We start from the raw sequence: 21,656 nt of genomic DNA, 5'->3' as shown, positions 1-21,656 counted from the left end.
TGTGCTTATTTTTTCCATCAAAATATGTCAATTGAAAGAATCTATGTCTAGGTGAAATTCAGAGCAGACATGAAATAATAGTATAGTTCTCAATATTATTATTATTATTATTACTTTATGATGTAAAAAACACGATCTTCGATAAGAATCGATTTATCTTTCGTTTCCGTCGAATATCTGTGTAAATCACTTTTCCTTGAAAGATGTTGATTATTTATAATTTGATCGGTTGTTTTATAATTGAATTTATATCCTAATATTTCGATAATTTATTACATTTATTATTCTATTTATATAAGATCTAGAGAAAAATATTATTAAATTTATTTCAAACAAAAAAACTCCCACATAGTGTACTCCCACCTTAAGTAATTTTCGCAGTGCATAATAAAACTTCAGTAAAATTCAAAATATTCAACTGTTAAATATATGTCAAATTGTCAATCACGTCATTCTGATTAAAGCGGTTCAACTGAACGCTTGTTCAGAATGTTTGTTTTTACGATTTTATGTATTTTCATCGGTTCCACATTAGGATATGTGGACAAAGGTAAATTATTTGGAAGCTTTTTAGAGTAAATAAAAAAAAAAACTTCGTAACTACTAAAAGAATGTCTTGAAAATATCATCGATTGTTATTTTTTAACATCCTTTTGTTTTAGATACTCCGCCGCAATGGAGCAGCGTATATACCGTTAAAGGATTGCTAAATATACCTTATGCAGAGCTGCACGAACCATTTTACGCTTGGTAAGTTTTTTTTTTAAATATTATATTTAATTTGCAACAAATTTTACAGCCCGAACCAAGTAATAAGTTCCATAATTTAAAAAAAAACGCAACATTTGCTTTCGATTGTATTAATTAATTAAATTTCAATCATTAAAAAATAAAAAATAATATTTAAAGGATATATAACTTAAAATGCTGATTCTATGTAATTGCTTTTGTATTAATCTAGCACAAACAATTAATGTAGATTCAACTGTATAATTGTGTTATTTACCTTGTATGCAGAATTTATATAAATAGTATTGATTGATACATCTATTCTATATATATATTAAATATGCAAGTTTTCTTTATTTAAAGTGTTAGAAATTAGTATAATAGAATATATGTAATCTGCATGATTAAAGTAATGGATTTTTTTTTTTTAATTATAAGATTTAAGGTAGAATGTAGAACATCACGAGGTCACATCTGGACTTATTATTTGAACTTTATCTACGGGTCAAATTTATTGTAGATAAGTTGTTATTTATAATTAATATTATTGTTTAGCATTAGCTCATGTCTTTGTTCATAGAAATATCATTAAAATACAGATTTAAAATACGAAAAATTGTTATCAAAGGTCATTCAACGTTCATAATAAGTAATTATTGTTGTATAAACAAATATGTAATCATTAATGCTTATTGTCCTATTTATAAAGTGAAACTGCTTATTTATGTAAACAACTTTATAATATTATCATATCTAATAGTATTCTTTGTAGCTTAATCCATGTTTGTTAGTAACTTATTAATGTTCAGCATGGGATGGAATGCCTGTTTCAATCACAGATATATAATTTACCTCTTTTTTTTAAATTCATTTTTTGCAGAATGTAGTTTATAATGTTGGTTGTTATAAAATCTTTAGCATAATATTGCACCGTGGTATATCATGCAATTTTAAAACACAAAAGAACTAAATGCAATAATCAAATAAAAAAAATTAATATCCTATGATAACTATTACTGCTTCTTAAGGTTGTTATATTTAGTCTGTTAAGAATTCTTGTACAGTATATTGTTTTTTAAGCAAGAATTCATTAGTTTTAATTTAAAATGGTAACATTTTTTGTTCACAAGTTTTGTTTTGGCTTACGGTTGAGAGACTTAATCTCTGGTAGTTCATTATACATGTTAGGCATGTTGAAATTGCTTTTGCTAAATAATGCACAAGAATGAGGTAAACGATGAAATTATTTTTTTCTCATTTTATAAATTAAAAGAAGCTCATTCATATTGAATTTCTTAGTCATTCAATTGTTTTTAAACATATTTGCTTGAGAACTCTTTTTACAGATTTTATTTAAACAATTAATTTTGTATAACTATAGTCAACCTCATTATGAACATGTGTTTTTCTATTTACACTATAAAAATTAAATAATTTGAGATATATACAAATCAAGCTCTTAAATTAAAGCAATAGAGTTGAAAATTAAACAATATATAATCTATTTTTTGTAATTTGTTAAATATTTGCTTTTATATCATTTATCTGTATTGTCAGGTTATTGAACTTTTTCAAATAATTTGAAGCAGTAATAATATGATACTATTAATAAGTATCTCATCGTCAGTTAAGAAGAAGAACAGCTAAAGTGCCAATATCAAACTTTTGGAAAATTAAGCTTAGATGTAAATTTATAAAACCCGTTTTCCTGAAGTACAATTTTGCCGCCTTTATTCCTTTCCACAAACGTTTTGTATTTTATGCGCTTTTGCTTCCAAGCACTATAACACTTGACCTGTGCTTGAAATCTCTCCGTTCGTGTCGAATTTGCTGTCCTATTGAATTGTTTGAGTGAGAATGAAGAGTGCATCTGCTAGTTATTTTATGTCCTGCTTAGTTGGCTAGTCACTCTGGAGTCAGTCATCGACGCTGAAATAGATTGGAAAGATATCTTATCTATTAATAGCGTAAGTCAATTTTATGTCCCAGTGGTTGTGGGACGATGTATATAAAAAATCGGTGATAGTCTCATTTTGAAGAACTCCAGCTGTAGATGTGCAGAAAAATAAAGAGGATTCTTGATTGTAATTTATTAAATTGTTATGATTTAAGAAATATTTAATTTTAGAGACCGAAAAATAAGTTACTGGCCGGTTAGAGCGGTACTATGGCTGTATAAGAAAAAAAAATGAAAAACGTAACCAAAATTAAAGTAAATTGTTTTCGACATACTCCAATTCTAACTGAACTAATTTAGTACACAATATTTAATTTATATCATTGTTAATATAAAAAATTTAATTTAAAAGAGGTTTCATCATTTTAGGTCTAATGTAGATGAGTAACTTGCAGTTTACAATGAAATGAAATCAAAACCAAAACATGTCATGGGTTTCTAAATTCCTAAAATATCTTTTAAATAAACGCGAAATTTCGCGATTGACTAGTAATTACTACTAGAGAGACCTCTGGTAATTTTAAATGTTTTGAGCGGTAAAACCGCTTCGGTAACCGCAAAACGCTCAGCCCTAGCCGTCGCTCTCCAAACCCTTGTACGTGCGTTGCGCTTTTTTTTTATATTTCCTTGCTATATATTATTACAATAATAAGTATTTATTTATTTTATGAGAGCGGAGATGACCCAATGTAACCATTAACGCGAACGCGTGCATCTTAACCGATAATTGCGGGTTCAAACACCACTGAATTTTCATGTGCTTAATTTGTGTTTATAATTCATCTCCTGCTCGGCGGTGTAGGAAAACCTTCTCCTCAAAGGGAGAGGGACATTTGTGGGACATTAACAGGCTGTTAATGTTATGTTGTTATTTTATTAACTAAATTCTATGCTTTTAATTATTTTTTCTCTTAATGAATTAAATTAATATGGATATCGATGTTACAAAACTGTCGGACGTGTAGTGACGGCTTTTATTACATTACAAAGGTTTTACATGTTGACAAGTTATCGTGGTCATTATAATATTACGTAATATTGTTTTGCCGGACTAATCTAGTACTAGTAAGGATAAATTTATTTACGTAGTTTGTTTTACCTTCGATCACTAACTATATTATTCCAACCGCAAGAGGACAAAAGCCAAATAAACAACATTTGACGTCTAATTGAAGCGATTTGATATTCGTTGCGTAAATGATTCGTTTTGAAAATCAATGAAGCTGTTATTGGAAATTCGGATGTAAAATTGAAGTAGTCAAGTGGTACTCGGTGGTAAGGCTTTCTGCAAGCCGGTCTAGGTAGGAACCGACCACATTTTAACGTATATTTTTTAATATATATTTTTTTTTTTATCATCTTTATAGGTTCGACAGTAAAAATGGCAAATCCCGTATCGACTACTATGGCGCAATGGTCAAGACTTACCAAATGTCCCAGTCAACGTATCCGCAATATGGCACATCTATTAAGGTATGTGATATAAATAAAAAAAAAAAAATTATTGCTTGTCATGTAAAGTCATTATACATCAAAAAAGGCGTTACAAGTTCAATGTGTGCGTGTGTGTGACTGTGTGCGTTTGTGGAATCGTAGTCTATTTTGTGTTAAAGGTGACTTGATCGAGATGGTTTTAAGGTATCATTAAAAATAATCTGGGGACAATTCTACTAGTAATTTACAAAAATTCCGATACGTTCCCGATTATATTCCGATTCCACTTCGGTGATCACAATCTAGATCATTTTTTTATTAGAATAGGAAACCGGTTACAGGGCAACGAATACGTTTCAATGCGGTTGCGATAAAATTACATTTTATTCGTAGAATTGACCTCTGTTCAGCTTGAAGGTATATGAGCAAATTCTCTTGCACGTATCTATATGAAACGTTACTGATGTTTCATTTTTTCAATTATGCGCCGTTTTCGTTTTTGTAATTCCAAAAAGATCTAAAATTTTCTTCTTTTACTTGGTGGTAGGGCTTTGTGCAAGCCCGTCTGGGTAGGTACCACCCACTCATCAGATATTCTACCGCCAAATAACAGTACACTGTATTGTTGTGTTCCGGCTAGAAGGGTGAGTGAGCCAGTGTAATCACAGGCACAAGGGCCATAACATCTTAGTTTCCTAGGTCGGTGGCGCATAGGTGATGTAAGGAATGGTTAACATTTCTTACAGCGCCTTTGTCTATAGGCGGTGGTGACCACTTACCATCAGGTGGCCCATATGCTCGTCCGCCAACCAACGCAATAAAAAAAAACACCTTGTTAAGCTGTATGTTTCATTTCTCTTTGTTACTTGCGAATTAAAAATTATATTAATAATTCAATATCCCTCTAATTAATTCATTATGCATAATATATAATTACATTTAACATACATTGGCATATAAGTACTAATTTTATAAGCTGACTTAGGTTTTCCCTGAGCTGCACCTGTTCCAAGTACTTATTACTAACGGAGATATTAATTACTTCAATTAAACGTTAAAGGCGTCGTTTTATTATTGGCATTAATGACCACACTGTTAAATTGTCAATTTATTAGTCGTTTTTAAGCATTATCACATCATATTATAAGACCTACCCCACTCCTCTTTCCGACTGTCTGAACGCGAACAGAACGGATTTTCAGTTCAGAAGCGATTCAAAGTTTTAGCTGTATATATATGTTGTTGAAGATGTATATGTAATATGTATCGACTGTTGTACATATGTATGACTATGTTGATTGATATGTTATGTTTAGACCTGCATATCTATCCTTTCGAAGATGCTACGTTGTTTAAGCGACTTACACAGATGTATTAAAAACAATGGCGTATTTACACATTCTTCAAAGTATAGACAATACTTTTGCTGCGCGTTCTCATACAATAGTCAGTATCTAAGTTTACTTCGGTTGAAATTAGAAAAAAATATTCTACGAAACCTGTTATGTCTAGATTAAATACATTAATAAAACATTTAGTTTTTAAAATCTTTTATTTTTGGTAATATATAGGGAAACAAATTAAATACACTATACTATTTTTAAGGTAATGTAGTGTCATCTCTAAGGCTCCTAAATTTTAGAACTGATAAAAAAAAGCAAACAAATATAAAATTATTACTTATTTTTAATTATTGCAGATAGCACCAGTGACAACTGAGAAGGTGCTCAACCATGAAACATGTCTCCAAGTCAACGGAACCAGTGACGAGAGCATCAAGATACAATCTGTGCTACCGGACATGACCGATTTCAAATTTATTGGTGAGTGTTTTGTCTCTGGTTAGGTGCTGATTACTAGTACTACTGACAAATCAATATATAGTGGTCCACTGACCATCAGATGGTCCATTTGTCTACCTATTATAAATAAAAATTAATAAAACATTTTTGATCAAACGCTGAACTGAGTCAATGGGGACCGCTGTGATCATGATTTTGAGTTAACTGCATTTATCATGGTCACGAGCTGATAAAGATATGCGCACCCATTGTTGGCTAATCGATAAAATCAATGTCCGTGATCAGTATTAGCAGCCCGTAAATGTTCCACTGCTGGGATAAAGGCCTCCTCTCCCTTTGAGGAGAAGGTTTGGAGCATATTCCACCACGCTGCTCCAATGCGGGTTGGCGGAATACACATGTGGCAGAATTTCGTTGAAATTAGACACATGCAGGTTTCCTCACGATGTTTTCCTTCACCGCCGAGCACGAGATGAATTATAAACACAAATTAAGCACATTAAATTTCAGTGGTGCCTGCCTGGGTTTGAACCCGAAATCATCGGTTTATGATGCACGCGTTCTAACCACTGGGCCATCTCGGCTGCCGTGATCAGTACGAGAGAAATATTAAGAGTCAAAACATCATAAATAGTATTTTTTTTATTTATTATAATATGTAAAAATTTCTTAGGTTCAGAAACAATGCAAGATTCTGACACATCAAAATGGCGTATGGTTCAGACGATCGGTGACAAGATCAACAAATACACTATGTGGGTTAAGTTCAGGAAGAGTCTGAGGGGAGAAGCCGTCGCTATTCCCGTCAGGTAAGATATAGAAATGAGTGAAATTTAAAAGAAAAATGTATATATATAATAAGAATATATGTTTATCGACCAGAAGTGAAAATGACCTTTTAAAGGAATAGGCTAATGACTATCTGACTTTAGACTACCAAATAACAATCATTAATAACATTAATTACTTTAAATTAATAATAAAAACCAACTTAAATTACAAATTTTCTATGACTCTGAAATATTATGTCCGAAGTACACAAACTTCGCGCCAAAAAGTAAACCCAAGCCTCTTTGACAGGTGATGGCGCGCTCTTTTTTTTTTTAAATGTGTTATGATACAAGGTATTAATGCATTAGGCCGTAAAGATATAAGTATGAAAATTAATAACAATTATATATAAACGAAATACCACTAATTCATGACAAGATCTAAGAAACTGTATATTTTTTTACTAGATATACAATTAACATATTCACGAAAACAAAGTAATCAAAAATACATTGACTGATCCAGTGTAAAACACAACTACAGATGTAACTTAAACATAGAACAAAATAATGGCTAAATGTATTGAAACAAACACAACTATGCTAATCTTCTATAAATAAAAAAACAACGAAAACAACAATAATAGTTTCTTAAAGTTGAAACGATTTTCGTTGTTGATGTCGGTCAAGGCTGTTTACAAATTAGGTCCCTGATACACAGAGTAATTGGTCTGATTTATTTGAAATTTAACACAGTTACTCCTTTCGTGACGTAGACCATCTCTTATAATAATATATTAATTTGAAACTACAAATCTTAACTGAAATCTTAAAATTATATATATTACATTATTACATTAGCAACCCGTAAATGTCCCACTGCTGGGATAAAGGCCTCCTCTCCCTTTAAGAAGGAGGATTGGGGCATATTCCCCCACGCTGCTCCAATGCGGGTTGGCGGAATACACATGTGGCTGAATTTCGTTGAAATTAGACACATGCAGGTTTCCTCACGATGTTTTCCTTCACCGCCGAGCACGAGATGAATTATAAACACAAATTAAGCACATGAAATTTCAGTGGTGCCTGCCTGGGTTTGAACCCGAAATCATCGGTTAAGATGCACGCGTAACCTAACCTAACCTAACCTAACCACTGGGCCATCTCGGCTCAAAATATATGTCACCGGAAAATTGTAAATACAGTTAGATTATAATCTATCTCGCGACATTGAAAACTATCGTAAGATCCAACCGTAACATACTGCTTACAATTTGACGCATTACTTTTCGTAGAGTTGGTAGATTATAATCTACCGAAGTTAATTAAAGTTAAATTATGAAAACAACTACTTTACTTGGTGGTAGGGCTTTGTGCAAGCCTGGGTACCACCCACTCATCAGATATTCTACTGCCAATTAACAGTACACTGTATTGTTGTGTTCCGGTTAGAAGGGTGAGTGAGCCAGTGTAATCACAGGCACAAGGGATATAACATCTTAGTTCCCGAGGTTGGTGGTGCATAGGTGATGTAAGGAATGGTTAATATTTCTTACAGCGCCTTTGTCTATGGGCGGTGGTGACCACTTACCATCAGGTGGCCCATATGCTCGTCCGCCAATCAATGACATAAAAAAATAAACTAACCTAACCTAATCGAAATATCATAAACTATTGAAACTATTTAAATCACCGTTTACAGTATTTCGGCAGTTTACAATCTCGCGAGATATATTACAATCTAACGGTATTTAAAATTCTACGGTGATATATATTTATATATATTGTTATGAGAACAATATATATTATTAATACTTACTGAGTGAGGTAAACTCAAACTCATTTTCTTTTATTCAATATGGAAACATTACACTTATTGATAGTCAAATTAAACACTACCACCGTTTCGGAAAAGGAAACACCCTGACCTGAGAAGAACCGGCGAAAGAAACTCAGCGGGTCTATTTTTTTTGTCAAATTTTATTTTATTTTATTTTCATTAGGACAACCAACAGTAGATACAATATCACATCCAAAATAAAAAATTACATTTTAAAATTATCAAGGCAAAAGTTCTACTACTTACAGGTAGTCTCACCATGCATTATCATATTACACAATGTAATTATTGAAAATATGAATTAAACATAAGCATAATAACTAAAAATAAGAAATACAATACATTTTTTAAACTATTATAAATAAATAATAATTAAGAGGACAGTCCTTGCGGAACGCTAAAATAGCGCTTATTATTTTCAAAATATCTTAAAACTGGAGCATTGATTATGGATAAAAAAATACATTCAGTATGTGAATAGATATATCTCAAGTTTCACTGGATCATATTTATAAAATATATATCAATAACTTAGTAAATTCATCGTCAACATCACTCCAAATACTGAAATCGCCTTTTCTATTAACATTTTTAAGCTATTTAGCGGCTAGTTTATACATGTATTTTTGGTTAAATGGGGACACAAAAGTGTAAATAATAAATTCACCATGTTCAATTTCTATTATATAACACAATATTATCGTAATTTTTATTTAAATATTGCTTACTTTTTGGCATTCGTCGTCCATACTATTTAGTATGGAGAAAATAATTTGACGGTTTTGACTTATTATTCGACATTTCTGTCAATAAATTTTCAGTCCCTCCCCAGAGCCCAAGGTGAGAGCACGTCAGTTTTTATTTCGAGCCGAGTCTTATAATTACGCGAAACGTCTACGCACACATAGATAAGTTAGCATAAGGGTGGGGCGCGAGTGTCGTTTGATGCAATTGTTAATTTTTACTTTTTATAATAGTTTTGGACTTTTTTGTAACAAACTATAATATATTTGTTACACTTAAGTACATAAACTAGGTAAATGCGATAATTAATCACATAGTAAGAAAAATCAAATCTAAAAAGTGTACGAAGGGTAACCTCTTTCCCCTAATATCGAATTAAAAGTACAAAATTGTAAGAATAAACATAGTGAATACCTGAATATACCTGAATGTAATGTAATGTTTGCACTATCCTGCTTATTTTTTTCTCTAAATTCGAAATTTAAAACAAACGCCAACTCATACCATTACTCATGTCGTTTAGTTCGTCTGGTTAATTTCTAATTATTTAAATGCTTTATTAAAATAGTGCATAGTGCTAAGAAAAAACGGTTGATATACATTCCATTGTGTATTGATGCTATACTTAGTACCTTTCATGACCAGATACCGTCAACGGCCCACCCCCCTGATTTTTGTGTAATATGAAATAATTTTAATTGAATTATTTCATAAAAATACGTAAATACATTTTTATTTTGACGACCTCCGTGGTCGAGTTGTGTGTACACCGGTTTTCATGGGTACGCTACTCCGAGGTTCCGGGTTCGATTCCCGGCCGAGTCAAAGTAGAAAAAGTTCATTAGTTTTCTATGTTGTCTTGGGTCTGGATATTTGTGGTACCGTCGTTACTTCTGATTTTCCATAACACAAGTGCTTTAGCTACTTACATTGGGATCAGAGTAATGTATGTGATGTTGTCCAATATTTATTTATTTATTTAATAATAAAGACTTGTTTAACCAAGAAAAAGTATTTTGTCTTTAGTTTTTTGTTCGTTAAAAAAAATATTTGATTAATATTTACCTATTTTTATTTATAAAATTTATGTTCTTTACGCCCTAATTCGGTATACCTTCCAACCTTAAAATATCCAGAAAATATTAATTGTTTAGTTAGACAAATGCGGTTGACACAATAAAAATCATAATGTATATTAAGCATCTTAATGCACTCTGACCGCACCCTATGCAAACAAATAATTTATAATTGTGTTTGCGAGTGACAACCTTATAGCCAATACATTACTCGTAATTAAATGTATTTTTATAAATCCTACGTTATGAACGCGCAATGAAAATTTAATTTATTCGTTGCACCTAAAACAAGCAACTAATTGTCTCCGGGGATGCGTACGATACACTGCATAATGCAACTGTATTATTGGAAAGTACCTATGTGTGTGTTCTAAAATAAATTCCCACGCTTACAAACTACGCTCTTAATAAGATAAAACATATGATTAGAATTGAGCACAAATGAAATTCTTTATTTTTGTATTGAATTGAGGTCGACTATCGTGACATATGTCTAAATCTTTTACTTTAATACTGATGGTGATGTATAACAAAGATAATCTCGATATGATGGAATTCCTACCTAGTTGCGTTTTATATAATCTGGTATAAAAGAAATGGCTCATATGACGGGAATTATTGTGAGGGACGTTTAAATAGAATTTTGATAAAAGTTCCGGACAGTCAATATTATTATTAAATAGATTAAATAAAAATTTCATTGACAATATTTTTCGTCTATTCTCTAGACTTTGTAAATTGAACAGATTGCATCTTTCATTATAAGACTTTGAATTTATCCTAAATCTATATGATAGTTGACGTAGAATTTTTTTTTGTATATTCTCGACTCTATTAATGTGCAATTTATGACACGGTGACCAAATTAAGCAACAATATTCTAATCTGCTACGCACGAAATAATTGAAGAGACTTAAGACAGTTTCACTCCTTTTCAAGTCTTTGGAGCACCTTAGAACAAAGCCTAGTGATTTGTTTGCTATATCAAGTGCTTTATCTATATGTAGTTTGAAATTCAATTTATTATCCAATATGATGCCTAAGTCACGAATCCTGTCAACTTCCTTTAATTCTATATTTTTTATATAATATTTAAATTAATTATATACATAATTTTATATGAATAGAAACAGCCAGGAGGCGATCGTTTCATTCCCAAGGTGTGCTATCCATCATAAACTCACTAATTGTATAAGTAACCTTTCGCACACAAGTGTACCTTAAGATTTTTTTTTTAATTTGGCAACAGTAGCATTTGAACGCTTACATTGCAAAAACTTATATATAAGGCAACAATAAAAGATGTCCGCAACTTGCTATGAGAAGCTGACATGGTTGTATTTAAATAATCCTAAAGTTTTACTTTTATGATTGAAATTTAAATAGATAATGGTACATCTGTAATTTATTGATACAGGTACGAAATGAAAGGCTTCAATTCGCTGCTTGGCTCCCACTACGACCATTACTACATCGACTACAGCGATTATGATGTGAATGATATCGACCAGGACGTGTTCCACGTGGACTCAGGTGCGTTGTTGTTCGTGATGCTGTCTTTCTTACTAATATTTACAACTTGTGTTATAAATGAGAAAGTATCTGTCTGTCTGTTACGTTTTTCACTGCTATTATGTTATGTTAATTATTTGTTTTTATTAAAGGTTTTCAATGCACTTCGTTCCCCGGGCCCGGCTCCCGCCACTTCGCCACCTTCAACCCGATGAAGGAGTTCGTGCACCCTGTACACGACGCTCACGTCGCTGATGAGTTCGAGAGGTACGAGCCGTATATTAATGGGCAGTTTTTATATTTAACGAATCGTTATTGTACATCTTTTACTAAAGGTAGGTGGCACCTAGCACATAATCTACCGCAAAACTCAGTTTCCAGGGATAGAGGTGCATTGTTGATCGACTTACCAGTGCCTACCAAAAAAAAAAAAAACTGTAAAGTTTTCGAGTTTCGATCAGTAAGGGTTTATAAACTGTTATAGTTGTCTCAAGATTTTACGAAAATTATATGTGTTGTCGAAGTACACGAAACGTTTTTTATAGGAACGAAACGAAAAACGTATTTAATATTAATTTTATTAATATAGAGTGTAATAATAAAGGACTTAGGTTTAAATTCGAATGTAATGTTTACACATTAAGACCTTTTGTGGTAAGTAATAGCTTGGTTCCAAAATCGTTGTCATTTCGTATGCGGTGATCCGATATACATACATACGTTTATACGACGAGGACTGATGTTAAATGTTTAGGCACATTTCATTACATGAGATAGAGGAAAGATACGACGTTGAGACGGGGAGAAAGAGAGCTATATATTTAAGAAATATCGGTATGAGCTTTTTTTGGAACTAAGTTCTTACTGTTCTCTCTCTCTCGCTCTCTCTCTCTCTCTCTCGCTCTCTCTCGCTCTCTCTCGCTCTCTCTCGCTATCTCTCGCTCTTTCTATCCTTGTGGTATTTGCAATTTTAAGATGAAATAATATGGCGGAGCCGGGGTGGCGGGGGGCACATAACGTTCAACCAATCAGCGCGTGAGAAGCATTCCGTTCGACGCCAGTTCACAATTTGCCCTCTTCCCATCGATAGATTACAATATAGCGAAAAATAATGCGTTAAATCGACATTTTACAATGTGACGAGATAGATTGTAATCTTACGATGTTTGTAATCTTACGGTGACATATATATTCTATTTGTTGTCATTGAATTATTTTCAAACATTGTTGATTTATTTTATTAACCGACTTCAAAAAGGAGGAGGTAATCAATTCGTCTGTTTTTTTTTAATTTTATCTAATTTAATATATAACGAAAGCAATTTCGGCCTAACTGGGTGTACCACAATCTTTATTTTTTGTTTAATATTCTGTCATTTGTTTTACAGATTCAAGATGAAGCACAATAAACAATACGCGTCCGAAGTTGAACACACTACCAGAATAAACACCTTCAGGCAGAATCTCAGGTACAAATACTGATTTATACTCATATCATAAATGCGAAAGTACCTGTCTGTCTGTTGCTCTTTCACGGCCGAGCTACTGAACCAAATGTGATGTGGTGTGAAGCAATTAGAACTCTACTTTATGAATAACACCTGACGACTAACTCTTAAAATACAAGCGAAGCCTTAGGTGACAACTAGTATAGCAGAATTAATCGTACGGACTGATGATTTGATAATCTAAGGCTGTTTAACTTCATTCCTTCTGTTATAAGAAGTACTTTTTTAAAGTTTATTTTTAATAGTCCGATGGAATTCAAGTGGTTAAAGTGAGACATTATTGTAGTAACTGTTGATTTTTTTATGTTAAATTCCATTGAAATGTCTTACAGCTAGCACTGTTTTAAGAACATTATTAGTTATATATTAAAAGTCCAAATTTAATAGTAGAGCTCAGTTTCTAAAAAAGATTATGAATCTTATTTTCTACTAAAATAATAATAATAGTAGTGCCTAATGCGCCGGAGTCAGGTTCGGTATGAATACTAAAATTACAGCCTACGAAAGTGCCATTACTAGGCAGAGGTATCTTTTGAATCTTCTTGAGAAGTCTTTCTTCAAGATTATTCAACCCAGTTGCTTCGTTGAGAGTCGCGAATGTCGTGGTGGAATATCATCTGCTGTTGGAAAAAAACAACCAAAACACAAGGGGCGCCCCGAGGTGGTTAGCCCCGGCTCCTCTCGGTGGCGGTGCGTATTTGCGAGGCACTCATGGCGGACGCTGACGTGTTGGGCCGCAGGTTCATCCACTCCACCAACCGCGCGCGGCGCGGCTTCACGGTGTCGGTCAACCACCTCGCCGACCGCTCCGACGACGAGCTGGCGGCGCTGCGCGGCCGCCGCTACTCCGGCCCCAACGCGCTCGGTGAGTGTCGCCCTTACGGACCCGCCCGCCACCGAATTCGGTGAGCTAAATTGGATGCCGATTGAAAGCGACAGCTGCATTTAAAAATAATTTATTCAAGAAGGCTCTTTCAAGGAATTCTGCCACCGGCTCGGAATCGAAATTACTTCTCAAACTTTTCAACTTCAAGAATCTACATTAATAAATACTTATAATATTTTTAACGTAAATTTTTTGATAGTTAATTATTACTCTTATCAATATCTCGTGTCTAGGTCTACCCTTCCCCTACGGAAATGCTGAGTTGGAGGAGATGAGCTCTAAGTTACCTCCGGAGATGGATTGGAGGCTGTTCGGTGCCGTTACCCCCGTTAAAGGTAAGATTTTGTAAACATAATATTTAATTATGAATTCCTTCCTTGATGATCCTTCTTTTTATAATTACCAAAAGATCATTCGTGAGCTGAAATATTTCTATTAAGAAAAGTCTGTGTGTAACAATTAGTTTAATGTTGATAATAATTGTTAGGGAGTTGGTAATGATGATGATGATTCTAATGTCGGTCGCGATTGTGACGATGATTATAATGACGATTGTGATGGTGACAAAGATGATTATATTGGTGATGATGATTATGATGATGATATGATGTCGATAGCGGTTGTAATGACGATGACGATATATAGGATGGCTATGGTGATGACGATTATGATGGTAATGATGATGACGATTATGATGATGATGATGACGATTATGATGGTAATGATGATGATGACTATTATTATGGTAATGATGATGATGACGATTATGATGGTAATGATGATGATGACAATTATGATGGTAATGATGATGATGACGATAATTATATTGATGATGACGATTATGATGATGATGATGACAATTATGATGGTAATGATGATGATGGTGACTATTATTATGGTAATGATGATGATGACGATAATGATATTGATGATGACGATTATGATGATGATGATGACAATTATGATGGTAATGATGTTGATGATGACTATTATTATGGTAATGATGATGATGACGATAATGATATTGATGATGACGATTATGATGGTAATGATGATGACGATTATGATGGTAATGATGATGATGGTGACTATTATTATGGTAATGATGATGATGACGATAATGATATTGATGATGACGATTATGATGGTAATGATGATGATGATGGCGATTATGATGGTAATGATGATGATGATGGCGATTATGATGGTATTGATGATGATGATGACGATTATGATGGTAATGATGATGATGATGACGATTATGATGGTAATGATGATGATGATGATGACGATTATGATGGTAATGATGATGATGATGACGATTATGATGGTAATGATGATGATGACGATTATGATGGTAATGATGATGATGATGACGATTATGATGGTAATGATGATGATGATGACGATTATGATGGTAATGATGATGATGATGGCGATTATGATGGTAATGATGATGATGACGACGATTATGATGGTAATGATGATGATGATGACGATTATGATGGTAATGATGATGATGATGACGATTATGATGGTAATGATGATGATGATGACGATTATGATGGTAATGATGATGATGATGGCGATTATGATGGTAATGATGATGATGATGGCGATTATGATGGTAATGATGATGATGACGACGATTATGATGGTAATGATGATGATGATGATGACGATTATGATGGTAATGATGATGATGACGATTATGATGGTAATGATGATGATGACAATTATGATGGTAATGATGATGATGACGATAATTATATTGATGATGACGATTATGATGATGATGATGACAATTATGATGGTAATGATGTTGATGATGACTATTATTATGGTAATGATGATGATGACGATAATGATATTGATGATGACGATTATGATGGTAATGATGATGACGATTATGATGGTAATGATGATGACGATTATGATGGTAATGATGATGATGGTGACTATTATTATGGTAATGATGATGATGACGATAATGATATTGATGATGACGATTATGATGGTAATGATGATGATGATGGCGATTATGATGGTAATGATGATGATGATGGCGATTATGATGGTATTGATGATGATGATGACGATTATGATGGTAATGATGATGATGATGACGATTATGATGGTAATGATGATGATGATGATGACGATTATGATGGTAATGATGATGATGATGACGATTATGATGGTAATGATGATGATGACGATTATGATGGTAATGATGATGATGATGACGATTATGATGGTAATGATGATGATGATGACGATTATGATGGTAATGATGATGATGATGGCGATTATGATGGTAATGATGATGATGACGACGATTATGATGGTAATGATGATGATGATGACGATTATGATGGTAATGATGATGATGATGACGATTATGATGGTAATGATGATGATGATGGCGATTATGATGGTAATGATGATGATGATGGCGATTATGATGGTAATGATGATGATGACGACGATTATGATGGTAATGATGATGATGATGATGACGATTATGATGGTAATGATGATGATGACGATTATGATGGTAATGATGATGATGATGACGATTATGATGGTAATGATGATGATGATGGCGATTATGATGGTAATGATGATGATGATGGCGATTATGATGGTAATGATGATGATGACTATTATTATGGTAATGATGATGACTGTGTCTGCCTAGTTAATTTTAAAATTGTGATTGTGAGCTTGTTTATTTGTTTGTTATGCTTCGACGTCATAACTCCCCAACTGAGCATCGTGTAATATTGCATACACGTTTTCAGGGGCACAGAAATCACTCTATACCACCCAACCCACAACTCTTGGCACTATTAGCTGATTAATAATCAGTGATTATTGCTTCAGAGTCTTCCGACATAGTCCCTACTCTAACATACCCTTGTGGAGTAATGTCAAATATTGTATATACTTTATAAGTAGAGACAATGAGATTTAGACGAAGACAATTTTATTACGTTTTACTACTATGATATATTCCTAACATAAATAAATCTAAGTTGTCCGATCACTGACCATTCGACTCTGATGTCTTAGACCAGTCGGTGTGCGGCTCGTGTTGGTCGTTCGGCACGGTGGGGGCTGTGGAGGGCGCTCTGTTCCTGCACAACGGTGGACATCTCGTGAGACTCAGTCAGCAGGCGCTCGTCGACTGCTCCTGGGGGTAACTTACCTTATTATCACGCAATCTTCCATACATACAAATTTATGCCTTTCTAACTGTAACATCATATTATTTCTTTAGTTCAGGCAGGATAGACACACAACAAAAACTTATTTTGCAGTTTGATTACTCCGAAGTTAAATAAACTATTAGATTAATTTAAAAAAAATCATCTCTAAAATCATTACAGATTTTTGTTTTTTTATAAAGGTAGGCGGACTGGCAAGAAGTCCACTTGCTGATAGGCTGTCATAACTGCCGATTGCGCAACCGACTTTAGGAATTAAGATGTAATGACTCTTGTATTTAAAAGAACCCACTCGCCCATAAAACCGGAACACAATAATACCAAATATTAATAATTTTCTGTAGAATATCTGATTGTACTTTCGAGATACATAAACTATTTTAGACCAATTTCAACCGAAGCAAACTTAGATACTGACAATTGTATCAGAACTATTGCGATTCGGCGGTAGAATATCTAATAAATGGGATGGTACCCTTTTACAAAGCCCGATAATCAATTATTTGTATGACGCCGTCTCACTCTGATAGCGTTTTTTAAGCAATATATTAGCGGCGTGTTCATAAGCAGCCGTATAAGCCATATATTGGCTGCCAACTATTGGCTATTGGCTACAAACACACCAATTTTGTGACACGGTACTAAAATATGTAACATTTTTTCAGTTTTGGTAACAATGGCTGTGATGGCGGAGAAGATTTCAGAGCGTACCAGTGGATCATGAAACACGGTCTGCCCACCGAGGAAGACTATGGCGGTTATTTGGGACAGGTAACCGTTTAATAAATAATTAAACTTTAATTATTTAAACATCAACATAAAACTCACGATTTTTTTTTAATAGTATCTATGCTCCATTATCAGGAATTACTTATATTATTATTTACCCCTCCAATTAAGTTTAAAGCTTGTGTTAGGAGTGGGAACGACGTAGTGGTAGGCTTAAATTTAATTCAACACAATATATATAACTATTCAAAAGTTTATGAGCCTACTTGAATAAACAGTATTATGATTTTTTTTTTGTCAGAATATATTTTTTTATTTACATATTAATTATTAACTTTAATTCCTTAAATATATACAGATATGAATTAAAATAGTTACTGTATAAGTCTTGACCGCTAAATTCATCCAATTAATTGTTACAGGACGGCTACTGTCACATCGACAACGTGACCCTCGTGACGTCCATCAAGGGCTGGGTCAACGTCACTGCCAAGAATGAGAATGCTCTAAAGGTTAGATTTAATTGCAAACAATTCGTTGAACCGATATACATTGTCTGTGTCGCATATAAACTTATTACCAACGCATTTGCACACGTGCGGCGATCGATGATTTCTTTGCTTTGTCTCCCAAATATTTATTTCCAAAAAATATTTTGTCATTTTGTTTTTGGCATGTGCTGAGGATTATTAAATGTCATTGTAATATTGAATGTAAATTAATTTAAAAATGGTTAACGAGATGGCTCAGTGGTTAGAACGCGTGCATCTTAACCGAGGAACGCCGATGACCGAACCCCGGGGTTTGAACCCGAAATCATCCTGCAGGCACGACTGAATTTTCATGTGCTTAATTTCACCAACCCGTATTGGAGCAGCGTGGTGAAATATGCTCCAAACCTTCTAAAAGGGAGAGGAGGCCTTGGCCCAGCAGTGGGAAATTTACAGGCTGTTAATGTAATGTAATGTAATTTTAAAATATAGTAATTTATTTTTATATTTTGTAGTTGGCGATTTTCAAACATGGACCGATATCAGTTGCCATCGACGCTTCTCACAAGACTTTCAGCTTCTATTCCAATGGAGTCTACTACGAACCTAAATGGTATGACGCGTTGTGTATTATATTAAATATTATGCAAGACCCAAGATGTCTTAGAGAGGAGCACACGTGGATCTTAAGCGATGACTGCTAGTTTAACCATCCAAGATGTTATGACAGGTTTTATTATTAATCGTCCTGACCGATTTCGGTCACGGCGGCTAGGCTCAAGGAATACCAGCCAATTATGGGGGACAAAAGTGTACAAATGTGTACGCAAATACAGGTCCCATCTTTCTTTACACTCATAATCCGATTTGACGACTAATCGGAATCGACACTATCGGAAATAGTTCACTCGCAAGACCAACAGCTTTACGTGTTCACCGAGCCACGAGACACACATCCGACTTGCATATTTAGGGCGGTTAGTGAGACTCACGACAGAACAGTTCATATTTTGCCAAAATTTGGCGGCCATATTTTTTGTAAACGAAAAAAAAGATCCATATAGAAGATTTTATTGGTTAATTCTACTTAAGAATAGAATTAATTCCAAATATTTTCAAATTCCTCCCCCTACTTTACTTTTATATGGACGCGTTTTCACGTACTGCACATAAACTACGTAAGTACTGTAAATGTGCGTTATGGCGGTGGCGTCACGCTCTGGGAACGTATTAATATATGTTTGATGTGTTTGCGGGCGAAACCACGGCTTATGTTACCTTTATAATACAATATTGTTATCTTTTCCTTTTCAGTAAAAATGAAGTAGATCAATTAGATCACGCCGTCTTGGCCGTCGGCTTCGGAGTCCTCAACGGGCAGAAGTATTGGCTGATTAAGAATTCCTGGTCGAATCTCTGGGGTAACGACGGCTACGTCCTCATGGCGATCAAGGATGACAACTGTGGCGTCCAAGCCGCGCCCACTTACGTCCTAATGTAGATCGAAATACTAAGAGATTATTTTTTTATGTATATTATGCTAAGCTATATTAACAATGCGGTCCTAATTATAAAGATTTATTAGCGTGTGATTAGTTAAATACTGTTTTGTCTCTATCGGGCACCATTGATTTGACATTCGTTAGAAAGAGACAGCGTTTAACTCAACACTCTCTAAAGAACATTTTTAAAGTAATGTCGTTGGTTTTTAAAAAAGACTTAAGAGCAATTTGAATTAAGAAGATCTCTTTTAAAAATGATATGCAACCGTTATATTATTGTGAAGTGATTTTTTCTTTATTAATTTCTTATACATTCCTATACCATTCGATGTGCGATGTATCATGTAACCTGTGCGTAACGTTTCTGACCGTATCGGTTAATTGCAGGGCCGGTTCTACCATATGGCTTTTTGGGCTTCAGCCCAGGGCCCCGTGGATTCAAGGGCCCCCAGCTAAGTCAAGTCAAAGTCAAAAAAAGACGATAATGCGAAAGAATTCATAACTTTCTTAAATTAAACAGATCGCATGGCTTGCAGCCCTGTGAGTCCTGCAATTAATCAAACCCATTCAATTAATTTAATTGCATCGAATTGTGCATATTATTTTAAAGACCGTTCATTTGTAACAGGTACAGTCACTATGAAAATGGTTTTCACTTTTAAATCTTTTTAGTATGGAATATGTCTGTATAATAAGGACCAATTCATTATTAAAACGATTTAAAAATGCATAGCATGGCCGAAATTTGGTGTAAGTTAATATGGACGTCACGTATAACACGATGTTAGTTAAACATAATTGGTTATAGGATTTGTTTGTTTTTTAAATCGATACAATGTTGGTCAAGTCGCTGACATGACAGACAATAAAAGTTAACATGGCGACTAATATCTGAATATATAAATATAAGAAATAGATTATCAATTAGTGTGTTAATTTTTTTTATATATTGTATCCAGTTATTGATTGAAAAAGTTACATTAAGAGTTTAAGAATCTCATTGAATGCTTAATATAAGCTACGAATATTAAGGCTGTGTTTCAATTATGCTCTCTAGAAATGCTATCATTATATTAAGGTAATTTTTTTTTATAAAAACATCAATACATATCGGAATATCAGAGGAACGTTCCAGAAGATTTTTAAATTTAGAATGAAATGTCACATAATCTGAGTTGTCATTATCGATGGCTTTTATAATTTTCGTATTATTTAAATAAAGAATAATATGTGAATGATCTTGTTTTTTTTTTTTTATTTTTATCTCCAGTAGGGCAAACAAAATGATCTTATGTTGGTTTTAGCGTATCGAAATAACATCTATTATTAAAACATTGACTAGCGCTGTATTGTGTGTATGCCTCGGTAATGCTGGAAAATTCGATGCTTTAGTGCTTGGTGTCTGTTATGTAGTATCCGATTGGTCCTAATTGTGAGCGAAGGTAG

The 21,656-nt window shown here is 33.6% G+C and overlaps 1 protein-coding gene across 1 annotated transcript; it reads left to right on the top strand.

Annotated features, from left to right (window-relative positions):
* Positions 1–414: 414 nt before the first annotated feature.
* Positions 415–21,448, top strand: LOC125073276 (digestive cysteine proteinase 1). Its single transcript, XM_047684032.1, has 15 exons — positions 415–550; positions 663–750; positions 4,054–4,159; positions 5,820–5,943; positions 6,596–6,731; positions 11,770–11,885; positions 12,017–12,131; positions 13,253–13,333; positions 14,113–14,237; positions 14,492–14,593; positions 17,334–17,460; positions 18,154–18,259; positions 18,640–18,729; positions 19,224–19,321; positions 20,023–21,448. The coding sequence occupies exons 1-15, from the start codon at positions 490–492 to the stop codon at positions 20,207–20,209; spliced, it is 1,662 nt and encodes a 553-aa protein (XP_047539988.1). The 5' UTR covers positions 415–489; the 3' UTR covers positions 20,210–21,448.
* Positions 21,449–21,656: the final 208 nt, after the last annotated feature.

This window comes from Vanessa atalanta, chromosome 24, assembly GCF_905147765.1.
Source record: "Vanessa atalanta chromosome 24, ilVanAtal1.2, whole genome shotgun sequence".
Taxonomy (NCBI): Eukaryota; Metazoa; Arthropoda; class Insecta; order Lepidoptera; family Nymphalidae; genus Vanessa; species Vanessa atalanta.
The sequence above is the reverse complement of the archived record's forward strand: the minus strand, read 5'-3'. Positions and strand labels throughout refer to the sequence as shown.

Coding starts and splice junctions, on each gene's coding strand:
- LOC125073276 (XM_047684032.1), top strand. CDS start 490: ATGTTTGTTTTTACGATTTTATGTATTTTCATCGGTTCCACATTAGGA. Junction 12,132..13,252: donor GTCGCTGATGAGTTCGAGAG/GTACGAGCCGTA, acceptor TTTGTTTTACAG/ATTCAAGATGAAGCACAATA. Junction 19,322..20,022: donor GTCTACTACGAACCTAAATG/GTATGACGCGTT, acceptor TTTCCTTTTCAG/TAAAAATGAAGTAGATCAAT.